We start from the raw sequence: 13,212 nt of genomic DNA, 5'->3' as shown, positions 1-13,212 counted from the left end.
CACACACACACCATCCTGCACATTAGTGCAGCCAGCCAACTATTCGCAAATTCAGTATACTACAACTGTGGAACTACTGACACCACTTCCCCTTGGTTCCCCCCCCCCCCCAGAATTAGGATGCGGTGGCAATATTTCTATGCCGAGCAAATACCATGTTTTCTGTGGCTTCATAGTCTGGGCCAGTGTAATGAGAGCAGGGTAGAATCTTAATAGAGCAATCTTTTATATTCTCCAATTCCCAGGTGAAGGCTAACATTTGGTTTCCACATAAAGTGCTTTGTTTTTCATAAGGAAGCCCTTACCTAATTCTTGGGTGGAAACCATGGCAGCTGCTTCTTGAGATGACACACATTCATTGACATCCCCATTGAATGGGATTACGACGTTATCTCCTCGTCTCTGTTGTATTGTCTCTAACAACTTGTCCAGTTCATCGCCTAGTAAAGAACTTTCTTTTAGAACAATAAGGTAGATTAAAAGGTATACCACATCCCTATGAAATCTTTCCAAGAAACGGTGTAAAGAAACACCATGCCACTATTGAACACCTATCCAGCATTTCCCATCCAAATACTGCTGAACAAATGAAGATTAACAAAAAGGTTAAAAGGCAACCAGAGCTGTCCAATCTGCTCTTTTAACATCAGTGGTTAGGTCATATAATAAGTAACATTTGCAATGGAATTGATGGAATTGCTTTGTGATGGTTCTGTTTCTTCCTAACAAGCAGGTTCCAGAATTAGTGCTGAGAAGACTGCTCCCACTCTGAGTTATACCCTACATATTTCCACTAGGTTCAAGCTTATATTCTATGCTTTTTAAAATCCCAACAAAACCACTGGGAGAGTTCATCCAGACGGAGGCATCACAAAAATGCAGATTATGCTAAATTCTATTTCCCCTTTTCACTAATGGGCTGAATGATGGTTCAGTCAAGACAAGAGAAAGCTATTTACAGTGGAGGACTTGAGAGAATGGCTAGCTGGTGAAGTCCTTGCAGTAGACTGGCTCATTTTCTCCACTAAGGAAAAGAATCTTCTCTACACTTCTCTAAAAGTGTCTGTTCCCACATGAACCTGCTGAAATGCTGAGATCAACTTCAAGAGCCCATCTCCAAGGACTGCCCACCTCTGGAACTGAGGCAAGTGACAACAGGAGAAAGGGTATTTTTAGAAATCCTGAAATGAATCGGTTTCTTTTATTTGTATAGGACTTTTAACTTGTTTCAGTGCTGTTTCTTTCTAGGCTTTTAGTTGTTCTTGTTTGTAGCTGCTGATTTTTCTATTGGTTTTACTTATAAACTGTGAGTTGCTCTGAAAATGTTAAATATTTTTAAATCAAACAAAACAAATTAAGCAAACTATTGAGCTTGACATCGCTCTAAAGTGTCTCAGTTTGCTTCCATGACCCAGAATGCCTTTTATAAGCTTTGGTTGATTGACGGTTGTGCTAGAAGAGAGAGACCTGGGTATTGGCCTTGGAGACCAGACTCTATACAGGGCATTCTTTGAAAACTGTCCAGAAACTTCAACCGATGCCCATTTGTTAATAGGTGTGAGCTATTGAGAACTTCTCACGCTAGCTCTGAAAAATTTCCATTTGCTACCAGTTTATTTCCAATCACCATTCAAAGTGCTGATTTTGCTCAGTTAAACCCAACATGGCTTGGGGCCTCAGCTATCTCAGGAAATTTAGTTTCCCATATGAAGCCCACAATTTAGCATTTTTAAGAACTGCCAATGAGGCTCTGCTCCAAATGCCTAATTTCCAAGGACTGGGACTTACTTCCACTAAGAGCAATCATTTTTGTTTGTGGCTCCTGAGCTGTAGAACATATTTCCTGGAGAGACCTGTCTATATGTTCTTCCTTGGACTCATTTTGAAACAAAGTGAAAGCGTTTTTTTTCTTCCAGCCACTTGGGATTTCCCTGGAAGTATGCTTTTAATGTTGGCCTCTCCACCCCCACTAAACCATTTTATAATGTTAAAATTTCAAATTGCCTTAAAATGGCTCTAATTGCTTTAAAATTTGCCTTGGGGACATACGATGTAGAAATGTGGTAAACAAACGAAACTCAACCCCTCTAATGTTGTGGTTGCTCCAGTCTAGAAAGCGGCAGTGAATGCCAATGATTAATGTTAAATGAAACAGGAGGGGGAGCCCTCACTTCATAAAACAAGCATTAGGAGGCAAGAGATGCTTTTAAGCTGAGGATGGGGAATAATATTATCTGCTCGCTTCCTTGTATGTTGGCCTCCTATATTATACATCTACCTCCTATACTAAACGTTGAGCTTTCCTGACTCAAGAGATCTCAAAAACTCTACTATTATTATCTTATATGAGAGACAGAAATGGACAGATCTTTAAATCAAAGAAGTAACAACAGGAATTTTAATTCACTCACCTAAAGATGTGTTTTTGAAATGTGACGCCAGATAACTAACTTTTCCCGTAATGAGCTCATAACTGATTTCCTTTAGAAACTCACTGGTAGTAAGCATACTCTCTGCTAGAGCTCTAGACTGATACTGACCTAGAGAACAGAAAGGGAAGAATCACAGGACGTTGTTTGATACAATGGTACTGCCTTCATAAAGAACATCGTGTGTCACAGCTCCAGTCTTAATGATCTATAAGCAGTTTTAGCCTAGAACGTTTTAGCCTAGAACCCCAAATGCATGACCTTCAATGACTCCCCTTCATGTATTTAGATCCTTGTGCATCTGTCTGAACTTCTATCCAAGCATTTAAAAAGCCCCTGTACGTAAGGATAAAAACAGTTGTACATCATTTTACTACACAATAAGTGGCCTGGGTAGCTCAGTCAGTACAGCATGAGAGTCTTAATCTCACGGTCATGGTTTTGAGTCTCATCCTGGGGAAAAGATTCCTGCATTGCAGAGTGCTGGACTAGATGACCCTTGTGGTCTCCTCCAACTCTATTATTCAATGGCAGGAGCTGATACGCAAATGTTGTTTTTAACAGGTATCCATCATATCTAATGGTAGTTCATATTCTGAAACAGAAAAAATCTCATTAGTAAGAAATATTTCCTGATGTGCAAATGGTGGTCTCAGTCCCACAACTACTCTCAACTTATTCAGATCTTCTTCTTTGTACTTTTTTGTGCTTTGGAAATGTTATGTACTAAGCTTGGCTCCTAGAACAATAGGCAGGTAGGATCCTAGAATGCAACAACTGATTGGCTTGCAGGAGAAGACCAATCAGGATCCAGGAGGGAAGCAGAATCAGCCAATCAGACGGGACTCATTGTGTAAATAATGTATATAAAAGCCTGAGGTTTGGGGGGAAATTCAATCACTGTTTTACAAGCTGCAATAAAGAGCATGAAATCACTTCAGGACTCCGAGTATATTTCAGGAAATATTTGTATTTCTGGAGTTGGAGCCATAGAAATGTCTGCAGAAGTGGGTGGGAATAATTTGATTGGCATGAGAGTGCTGAGGAGGACAGAAGCCCTGAAAATCAGACATAGTATTCTACCCCTTCTGCAAGCCCTAAAACACGGAGTCTTTAAAACAGAAAAGAAAAAAGAAAAAAAGGCACATAGGGTGTACTTTCCCAATATTGCTGGAATGTGTACATGCAAGAATTAGACTGCAAGTGTTAAGAGCGCTCACATTAGTATTAGAAAAGTGCATTTCTGAATATCCACGTCTGGAATGCAAATATAGCAACAAGGGCTGGAATATGCAGTCAATTAAAAAATTAGTTCACTCCTACATTAACAGCAATCATACATGCACATATTTAGTGTAAGGGAGGTTCAAAGGTGCATTTAATGCCATGTGAAAAAGGCTGCATATCTGCCAAAAACAGCATTTTAAGTTCCAGAGATAACAGCACAATATCCCGTCACAAATTTCGTATTATGTGAGCAAGTGCTTCCCTGCATTGAGAAGGGAAGGGAGCATTGAGTAGAAGGAGCAACAAGAGAGTGCATTTTCCCATCAATTCAGCACATCATTTGCCTGCTGTTCCTCAAGGTCAGGCTGGCCCCTGAATCCTGTGAGTGCTCTTCTTGTTAAAAGAAGTCACACAGAGGAATAACTTGCTCAGAAAGAGCAGAGAAGCCAAGTAAACACAAAAGAATAACTATGTATATAACCGTAATGTCAGACAAAATTGTCTGCATTAAAAAGGTGGGCTTTTTTTAAGGGTACAAATTAATCTCTCTCAAACTGGAATTTCTCTTAAACAAGACATTTATGGAAGATATTTGCCTGGCATTCAGTATTATGCAAGGAAATAAATAAATAACCCTAGCCTATTATCAGAGCTGAGCTGAAACTCTATAACCAGTTTTGGTTTAGATTTTGTTTTGTTTTGTTTTCAAAAAGCACCTCTGATTTTCATCAACATTTTAAATAGATTTTAAAATTGTGTTACATAATTTCCAAGCAAGTATCATTCCTAAAAAAGGTGCCCAATCTTATAATATTTAAAGGCTATTCTGTAGGATGTTCCCAAGTTCTGGAAAATGATACTGTATTCCAGTGGTTGCTGCCACGATACCCACAAAGATTTTCATAGATACCCCAGTCTCTCAGCTTTCATTTTTTAAAAAGGCAAGTCTCTAGCTCTCCTAGAAACAAGGTTATGGGGCAAAATGTGCTGGTACCTTCTCTATTCTTCTAGAAAAAGAGGTGCCAAAACTCACCATTAACACCTCCCTGGTTCTCTTATAATGGCAATGGCGCCCACCTGAGAGGTGCAACATGCTGATGACTTCACTAATACCGCTTTTGGGTGGCTGTGCACAAATCAATATATACCGCAAATGAATTAAAGACAAACTTATCTGGCTCAAAATGGAAATGGTTACAACCCAAGGGTGAGAAACACCCCAATTCCAAAGATTAAAGAGATACACACTAACAAAAGGGATACTGAAATTGAGAATGCTGGGTAGAAATACTATCAATGAATAAATAAGCCAAACAGTGCATGTTTATCCATGTTAACATTGTGCCTGTGTCTTCACTCTTCAAGAGATCTCCAAGAAACACCTGCATTCTGTTTTGCCAGTGAAATCCGGTTGTTAACAAGGCATCACCTTACCAAAGTTGTATCTATATTGTTTTATGGGGGAAAGGTACCCACCTAAAACTACCACACAGAATTCGTTCCCTCTGGTCTTTGATGCGCAGATGGCAACAACGTAATCTGGCAGCCTTTGGTGGTGTTTCATTTCACTGAGAGATCGCAGTGTTTCTGAAATGCCTTCGGCCAGGGAATTCTGAGTAACCACTACATGCACCATTTCCTGGGAGACGCTGGCAATTAGCCTGGCAAGCCACGGGAGTTGAGCTGGCAACAAGATGCCCTGAGCACTCGTTTGTTGGGACTGCTCTCTCACAGTAAACTCTTGCATAGCTTTCAGTACGATCTGTTCAAATTCTTCCCTGAGCGGTATTTTATCAGGACCTGTAATTTTTGATAAATTAAATGATCAAAATAGGTAATCAAAAAGTCTCTTCCTGTGGTAGGAGGAGAGGATATATTGTTTTGATATTATCCCTCCTCACTCACACTAGTGAGGAAACAGCAGAGCACATTCCCTTTGCAACTTATTGGAAGCAAGTTGATTATTCGTTAGAATCCTTTAATTAAGCAATCCAGTCTGGCTTGTCCTGTCTAGATTGTTCCTGGTGAGTTTCCCCTTTTATTTCCCTCTTAAAACAATAATAACACAACACAGTCATCTTTAAAAGTAAGAATAAAGTTTTACTCACATTCAGTTCACAGCAGTAAGCTGAAGGCAGGCTTTATCTTGTGGTTACAGTGAAAAGAAGTCTGAGTTACATCTCAGACTTTCTGCTTGTGAAGATTGAGCTATGCGCTGGCTAAGAGCCAGGAGAGAGAGTGAGAGAGTCCAAGAGAGAGATGGTTGCTGGGCCAGCCCTTTTATCTGGTCAGCTTGGGTCACGTCCATCTACCTGGTCACACACAGAGGTAAGAAGCTCCAGAGCAGGTATATCAGTAAGTCCTCCCTCTCTGGAGCCACATTCCCCTGTGTGTCCTTTCTAGGCAACAGAAAAATGTTGTACCTGACTGCTCTAGCAATCATACATCCCACACTTCCATCAGACTGTCTCATTCAATTACTAGGGAAGTGTGCTGAGATATCTAAAAGCACAGGACTCAAAGCACAAAGTTGGCCACAGCAAACATCTCCAGTTTTGTTTTGTTTTTTAAAGAACATGGATACAATAAAATAAAAGGCAAAAAGTGGCTGGCACAGATTATTACCTCAGTGGGGGGAAATATGCAGACTTCTCTCCTGCAACCTGTAGCTTGGCTTTGATTGCAACAGTTTCAAAAGGACCTTTTTATGCAAGCCCCTTTAAGCAGCTGGCACAAAGCAGTTTGGGTTGCAAGGGGTGATAACGACCTCTAATGAGTGCAGAATTGCTTGGTGGATGGTTAGAGCAGAAGGCCTTTCACTTCCTTCAATTTTGTCAACTCTATGACAATGTTATTTTAGGCACCAGAGACAAGGCAGTTGGAGATCGTGAGGGAAGCAAGCAACTGTTCCACAGGCCTAAAGCATTAGCAGTAATCAGAAGTGGGATTCTGTAGTGCTCACATTTTTGTTGCTGATGCGCTGAAGGATGGAGGAGGCAAGCACATTCTCTTTTCATCTCATTCAACATTCACTCAAAAGAAAAGCAAGAGATGTAAGAGGGAAAGACACACTTTCCTCAGCCGATCTGTTTGTCTGTCAGGAGACTTGCCTCATGCTTGACAGTCATACATTACAGCCATTACAGCCTCCATGTGGAACTGGGCAAAACTCATACAAGTGTGCTTCATGTAGGGGTTGTTTGGCTCATTAGCTTCTTACAGCACTGAGGTCCAGTAAGGTATTAGGGTTGATAGCATTGAAAGCAGAAGGATTAATAGAGTTGTACTCCCCCTGTCTGACAGAGGTGATCCATTAGGGCAGGCATGTCCCAAGTCATGTGCTCCTTCGGGGGGGGAGCTGTGCTGCTTTGCTGGCAGCCTCCCCCCTTCCTTGACAGCTCAGGGAAGGCTTGGGAGCGGCAGGCAGGCTGCACGCCATTGTCCTACGCTCTCGGGCTGCTTGTGGGGAGGGGAGCCACAGCGCTTTGCTGGCAGCCTCCCCCCCTTCCCCTTTTGTTTTGACAGCTCAGGGAGGCTTGGCAGTCTTGTGGGGAGGGGGGGCAGCACGCCATTGTCCCGCACCCCCGATGGTTCTCCTGGGCAGCTGTTTCAGCAGCAATACCATAAGGTTGCAAATATAAGCGGCACTTAAACTTTTTATAATCGGAATTTTGGGGGAAAGTGTGGCTTATATTTGGGCCAATATGGTAGTAAGCAGCTGTTCTGGATTCTTACCTTACAAATTCTGAACATTTCATGAGGACAGTAAGTTGTACTGACACAGGAGAAGCATGTGCTTGTCTTAGTCCATCCTGTTTTCCTACCTTCCCTCTCTCCAAAATCCCTATGTGACTACATAGGAATGGCAGCAGTAATGGAACTGCTGCCTAGCACAAGGGAGATAGAGAAGATTCTTAATCTTCCCACAGTTAATTGTGTGTTGCTTACTATTTAAACAATAAGTGTTGCTTTCACATAAACGGTTGTTTGCTGTTCCTAAAACAATAGCTACAAACTACAGCTATAAGCCTTTCTGAATGAAAAGGATTTGCTGTAACTGAAGCTTTAACACAAAGCAAATGTGAGATTTTAATAGCAGGATAAAAAAGGGAGGTACTCTGAAAAGGGTAGCAGAGTGACCAACTTCTAAAGATCCAGCAATTTTAAATTTACTTTTTGGAGCACTGGGCATAGAAGTCTTTTAACATACAAAAACAAGTAGCAGAAGGTTTATCACTAGCAAAAACAGTGATTTGTTACACACACACACACACACACACACACACACACACACTTGTAATGACTTACCTAGTCGGACAAGATACTGTATTGTTAAAATAATCATGTTTTCCACACTTAGTAACTGACTCCCAGTCAAACCAAAAAGTTCCAAATCTTTGCTTTCCAGCTGAGGCATCTTGTAGCAATTCACTAGCAAGGGGCTTACTACAATATCTCCAACATTCCCATAGAAATAAGGTAAAGTGCCATAACCTTCAAAAAAAAAAAAAAAAAAACAAAGACAAAAACTCTAATCAAGTTGTTTCAAAACAATTTTGCAATAACGGAAATTTATTCAAAGCAGTATTATCACAACTAATAAAAGAAGGGATGATGGCCTAGTGGCCCTCTGGATCCCTCCAATGTGGCGCAGAGGCTTTAAACTTGGTGAGAAAAGTCTTTGCATCCTTGCATCTCAGGGCCAAACTCCACATTTTTAAAAGTAAGATAAGCCATAAAGTGTGGGAGGTTTTTGGTTTTTTTAAACACAACTTGCCAGTGCGGGAGTTAGGGGCTTTTTACGTCTGTGGTTAGCATGGGGGGGGGGCGCTTTCATCAAAGTGACTGGTTTCTCCCCCACCCCATGCAAATTTCAGGCATAGGGTCCGATTTGGATTGGGTCTACAGCAAGAAGTAAGGGTTCACTCTTACCCTGCATGTGAACGTCCCAATTCAGATCAAGGGCCCCATGCTAGCAATTTGTGAAAAAACAACAACCCTGTACTTAAAGGCAGAGCTATGTAGCTAATGTAATGTGAAGTTTAGCCCTTAGAATATGCCAAAGGCCTATTTAATCCACTCTTTTCCCCCAACACTGGGCAATCAGATGTCATGGTACACCCAGTAGAGCAACAACACTCTGCTTCTCGTAGGAAGAGAGACACATGTCATTATTTTGTCCCAAAACAAAATGTGCTTGACCATAGGTGTAGCCAGTATTTTTGTTAGGGAGGGCCAGGATTTTTGTTATGGAGGGGGCAGAACTGATGTGACTGGTCAAGTTAGTTAAGTATTTCTATTGTTTTACTTGATCTGTGGGGCCAACTAGCCCCCTGCCCACCCTTGACTATGCCCATGTGCTTGACAATCCTTCTAAAACCACATTTTTGAGCCTTTTAACATGTGCCTAATTCTTCCAGAAGTGTTGTGGGAATGTCGCCAAAAATGCAGTATGGAAAAAAATGAATATATGTAACTAGTGGACAAACTACACCTTATATGCCAGCATATGTGAGGAAGCCCCTCAGTGCAGCTTTGAGAAGGTGCAGTTTAACCTTTTCGCAGCTGTCTCCCACCCCTGCAATATGAGGGAAGGGAACTCAGACATGTTGGCATCCATCTGTCATGAGAGGCAATGGAATGAATGCGCCTCTGGGGGTGAAGTCAAATCACGGCATTAGCAGAACCAAAGTGATCTCCTTGGGGAGCAAGCCTGGGCAGTGTGTCTGGAGGTTCTGGGCTGCCCAGATGACAAGACCCCAGTCTCGGCCTTACTGAGACTGGTCAGGCCCAACACAACTGAAGGCTTGCCTCATTTAAAAGGTAAAGGAAAAGGACCCCTGACAGTTAAGTCCAGTCGCAGACGACTCTGGGGTTGCAGCGCTCATCTCACTTTACAGGCTGAGGGAGCTGGCGTTTGTCCACAGACCGTTTTTCCGGGTCATGTGGCCAGCATGACTAAGCCGCTTCTGGTGAACCAGAGCAGCGCACGGAAACGCCACTTACCTTCCCGCCGGAGAGGTACCTATTTATCTACTTGCACTTTCTGGTGTGCTTTCGAACTGCTAGGTTGGGAGGAGCTGGGACCGAGCAATGGGAGCTCACTCCGTTGCGGGGATTTGAACCACCAACCTTCTGATCGGCAAGCCCAATAGGCTCAGTGGTTTAGACCACAGCGCCACCCGCGTCCCTGCCTCATTTAAAAACATGAGTTAAAATATTGTAACAGCAGTATTGGTACTGTTCTGTTGGTTACTATTTCTATGCCCAAGCCTGGAATCCTAGCTCCATAAACTTCCCATGCTAACAGTAGAGCTCAGTCTGCAGGGTCACAACACACCCAGAAGGCCTCAAGCTCAGTGCTAGAACCCATGATTTGTCTGTACAAGATCCCAGATTTGATCCCCAGCATTCCCAGATAGATTCAACACTGAGCTAGATGTACTAATGATTTGACCCACTGTGAGACAATTTCCTATACTCCTATGCCACACCTAATTCTTTTTTAGAATATTTCTTGGTGCAGAGTGTGCTTCTTTGGTTCTTTAATGGCCATAATTTTTGACATAGGGTACACCTTTATTCCCGTACGCCTGTTGTGACTATTTTGCTCAAGGAAAACACCACATTGCTCAGCTGAAAGCTGGAATGGCAAGTTTCAGGCAAAGTTTTGACAGCCCTCAGGTGCTTACTTATAACCTCCTCCAGTGTTGGCAAGTTTCTATAGTTCTCTTTGCACTCTACAGGGCCAAGTCAACATTAATGTCTTGTCAATAAGTGTTCCAGCCTAACAGGGGTTGCCCATGTCTGCCATTTGATGTGTCAAAGTGAAACCCCACAGGCAAGAAGCAAGCAACTGGTTTGTCCACTTGGCTCTTAAAAGAAAATAAGTAACTAGAGGAAATTTTTATCTTCACCCTCACCCAATTTAGCAATGAAACTGACTAAACACAGAAGCTGCCAGCCAGGTTCTGCTTGCAACCAAGGACCCTAGCCTTGGAAGAGCTCCTGCCACTTCATGGGAGACGTTTGCTTGGGCAATGACCAAGCAATGTTTGCTCAGGCATACTGCCAGGGGAAAATCAGTTATAATGAGGTGCTCCCTCCCTAGCTTGCAAAACCCAGAAGCAGAGCTCTGATCAAGGATACCAGTGGGAATGTGATGCAGGATGCATGCAACAGCATGCCACAAAAAAACAGTTGGCACGGACACACTTTTAAGAAGTTTAACAAGTGAGAAACCTGGACATAATTTTGAACAAATTAATTCACAACTGCAAAAAAGAAAGAAAAAAACCACCACCAGAAAGATAACAGGGCCATTAAACTAATCACATTTAAAAGGACTACATTTCCCCTGAAGTAAAGAGGGGAGGAAGGGATGCGAGTGAGCCTAAGGCACTTTGCAGTTGACATTTCCAAATTAAATAATAAAACAAAGTGGGCCCAATAGGGTCACATGCACAATGTATAAAGTACATGGCTTCCACTGAAGAATTCTGGGAAACGTAATTAACCTTAGGCATAACTACAATTTACAGCACCCTTAAAAACTGCAGTTCCAAGGATTCTTTGTAGGAAGCCATATGCTTTAAATGTATGGCATGAATGTAAAAGGTCTTATACTTAAACTCTTAATGGCAGTCATCTACATTTAACTAGGCAACATCCTATAAGAGGGAGTTGGAATATTTTATACAAGTACACTTTTTTAAAAAATCAGTTGTTTCATTTAGTTGTTTTCTATTTTTTCATTTAGCAAATTAAGGTTTGAAGGTATAAGCATCAAAAGGAGTTGGGTTTAAGTCAATTCCTCTTTTGATTATTTACGTTGCAGCTTAATGCTGCTTTTCAATGATTAAATTCTCTGCTAATTAAAGCACAGTTCTAATGTCAAGGATAAATTATCTCACAGGCTGCACAAAGAGCTTATTTCCTTTAGTTCCTCAATAAAGAGCCGAATATGACGCACAGATAGCCTCTTTCATGTTAGGCTTCAGCAATGGGTTTCAAATGATAAAACATTCTTCATTTAACACAGAAGATCCCTGGGATGACACATTTGGAATGCTTGGAAATGGTCTGGCTGCTCTCCAGCAGGAAAAAGGAATGAACTGGATTCTTACTGTGTTTCACAGATGAATAGCTGCAATATTTAGATTTCAAAAGCGTTTTTTTTAATAAACATAAAAAACCCCCAAAACATAACATCAGATGGTTTTATTTCATATTCTGAGCTTACCTATCAGTATTACTGGCCTGACTCCTGAGTTATTCAGCAGATTTTCAGGAACTATTACAGTCTCCCCTGCAGGGATGGGCTGAGGCTGTAAAATTCCAGTTAACATTGATTGAGGAACTGGGACTGACAAAAGAGGCTCTATAAAATACAGAAGGGGAAAGAAAACTCCCATTACTAAAAGACCCATACTGTGATTTGGCCCTACGAACAATTTAAGGGGAAAGAAAACCCCTCCCATTTCCACTGATCATTAATCACAATAAAATTCAAAACACTTCTGCATTTCCTCTGGCAGCTATAACAAATTTAAATAAAGAACCAAATACCCTTCCTTAACTCCATCCCATAAAACAAATGACCGTTTTCTATATATATAAAAAAGGAGTTACTGTATTGTTTGTAGCTAAGGGTGAGGGGGAAAACTAAAGAGGCCAAAGAGGAATATGCATCTTCTTACAAAGCCAGGTGCTGGGCTAGGAGCTGTTCACTGGGGCCACCTTTTACGGCTACCTGTCAGCATAAAGAAAGGATGAGAGTCCATGCTAACCTATGACCGATGACATGCTGATTAGAGAACTAAACACAGTCTGCCAATTGAATATTGGTTTACATGCTTCTGAAATCACAAACATTAAAATTAAGCTTTCATCATGAAGGAGCCACAGTGGTTTTTTAAGTAAAAGAAGACCCCAAATGCATCTTAAGAGCTAAATATAATCCTCATCTTTTATGTAATTGTAAGGCTTCCCTCATGATCTGCAATAATCTAGAAGCTGCTCAAAGGTAAAACAAGGTTGCTGTTTTGAAGCTACAGGTATCTTCCTTGATTTATACAAGGGTTTTTAATCAACCAGAAAATGGATTATTTAAAATTAATACCCTCTTAGTATGGACTACTGTTATCCATGAACAACATACTTCAAAGTAATCCCACAGAAATGAGGGAGTGGCTTGAGCCTTCTCATTTTCTCTGTATAGCAGAATTTAAATCCCATGTGTGCCCATAAGGTGCATGATATTCAACTAAGTCCTACTCAGAGTAGACCCATTGCAATTAATGGACCTAAGTTAGCTATGTTGGTTAACTTCACTGGATCCATTCGGAGTAGAACTAACACTGATTATCACCCACTATATTTCCAAACCACAAGACATGGGTTTGAAAAATACATATGCAATTTTACGTACATGTCAATTATGTGCAATCTGAATTTTAATATTCTAATAGAGAGAAGTTTCATTATAGAAACTCAGACTTTAAAATTACCAGCAAAAAGTGGCACATGGAGCACATTTCATAGATGCACATGCATA

The 13,212-nt window shown here is 41.3% G+C and overlaps 1 protein-coding gene across 20 annotated transcripts in view; it reads right to left on the bottom strand.

The window, feature by feature from the left end:
- Positions 1–13,212, bottom strand: part of GREB1L (GREB1 like retinoic acid receptor coactivator) — a 158,040-nt gene that overhangs the window by 32,603 nt on the left and 112,225 nt on the right. For all 20 annotated transcript variants that reach the window (XM_083622412.1, XM_083622414.1, XM_083622402.1 and 17 more), the window contains 5 exons: positions 11,899–12,036; positions 7,965–8,150; positions 5,133–5,456; positions 2,412–2,540; positions 306–440 (listed from right to left, as the gene is read on the bottom strand). In XM_083622412.1, the coding sequence (XP_083478538.1) occupies positions 306–440; positions 2,412–2,540; positions 5,133–5,456; positions 7,965–8,150; positions 11,899–12,036 (912 nt within the window). The remainder of the gene's footprint in view (positions 1–305; positions 441–2,411; positions 2,541–5,132; positions 5,457–7,964; positions 8,151–11,898; positions 12,037–13,212) is intronic.

The sequence above is a fragment of the Podarcis filfolensis genome (assembly GCF_964270895.1).
Source record: "Podarcis filfolensis genome assembly, chromosome: 7".
NCBI classification, from domain to species: Eukaryota; Metazoa; Chordata; class Lepidosauria; order Squamata; family Lacertidae; genus Podarcis; species Podarcis filfolensis.
The sequence above is the reverse complement of the archived record's forward strand: the minus strand, read 5'-3'. Positions and strand labels throughout refer to the sequence as shown.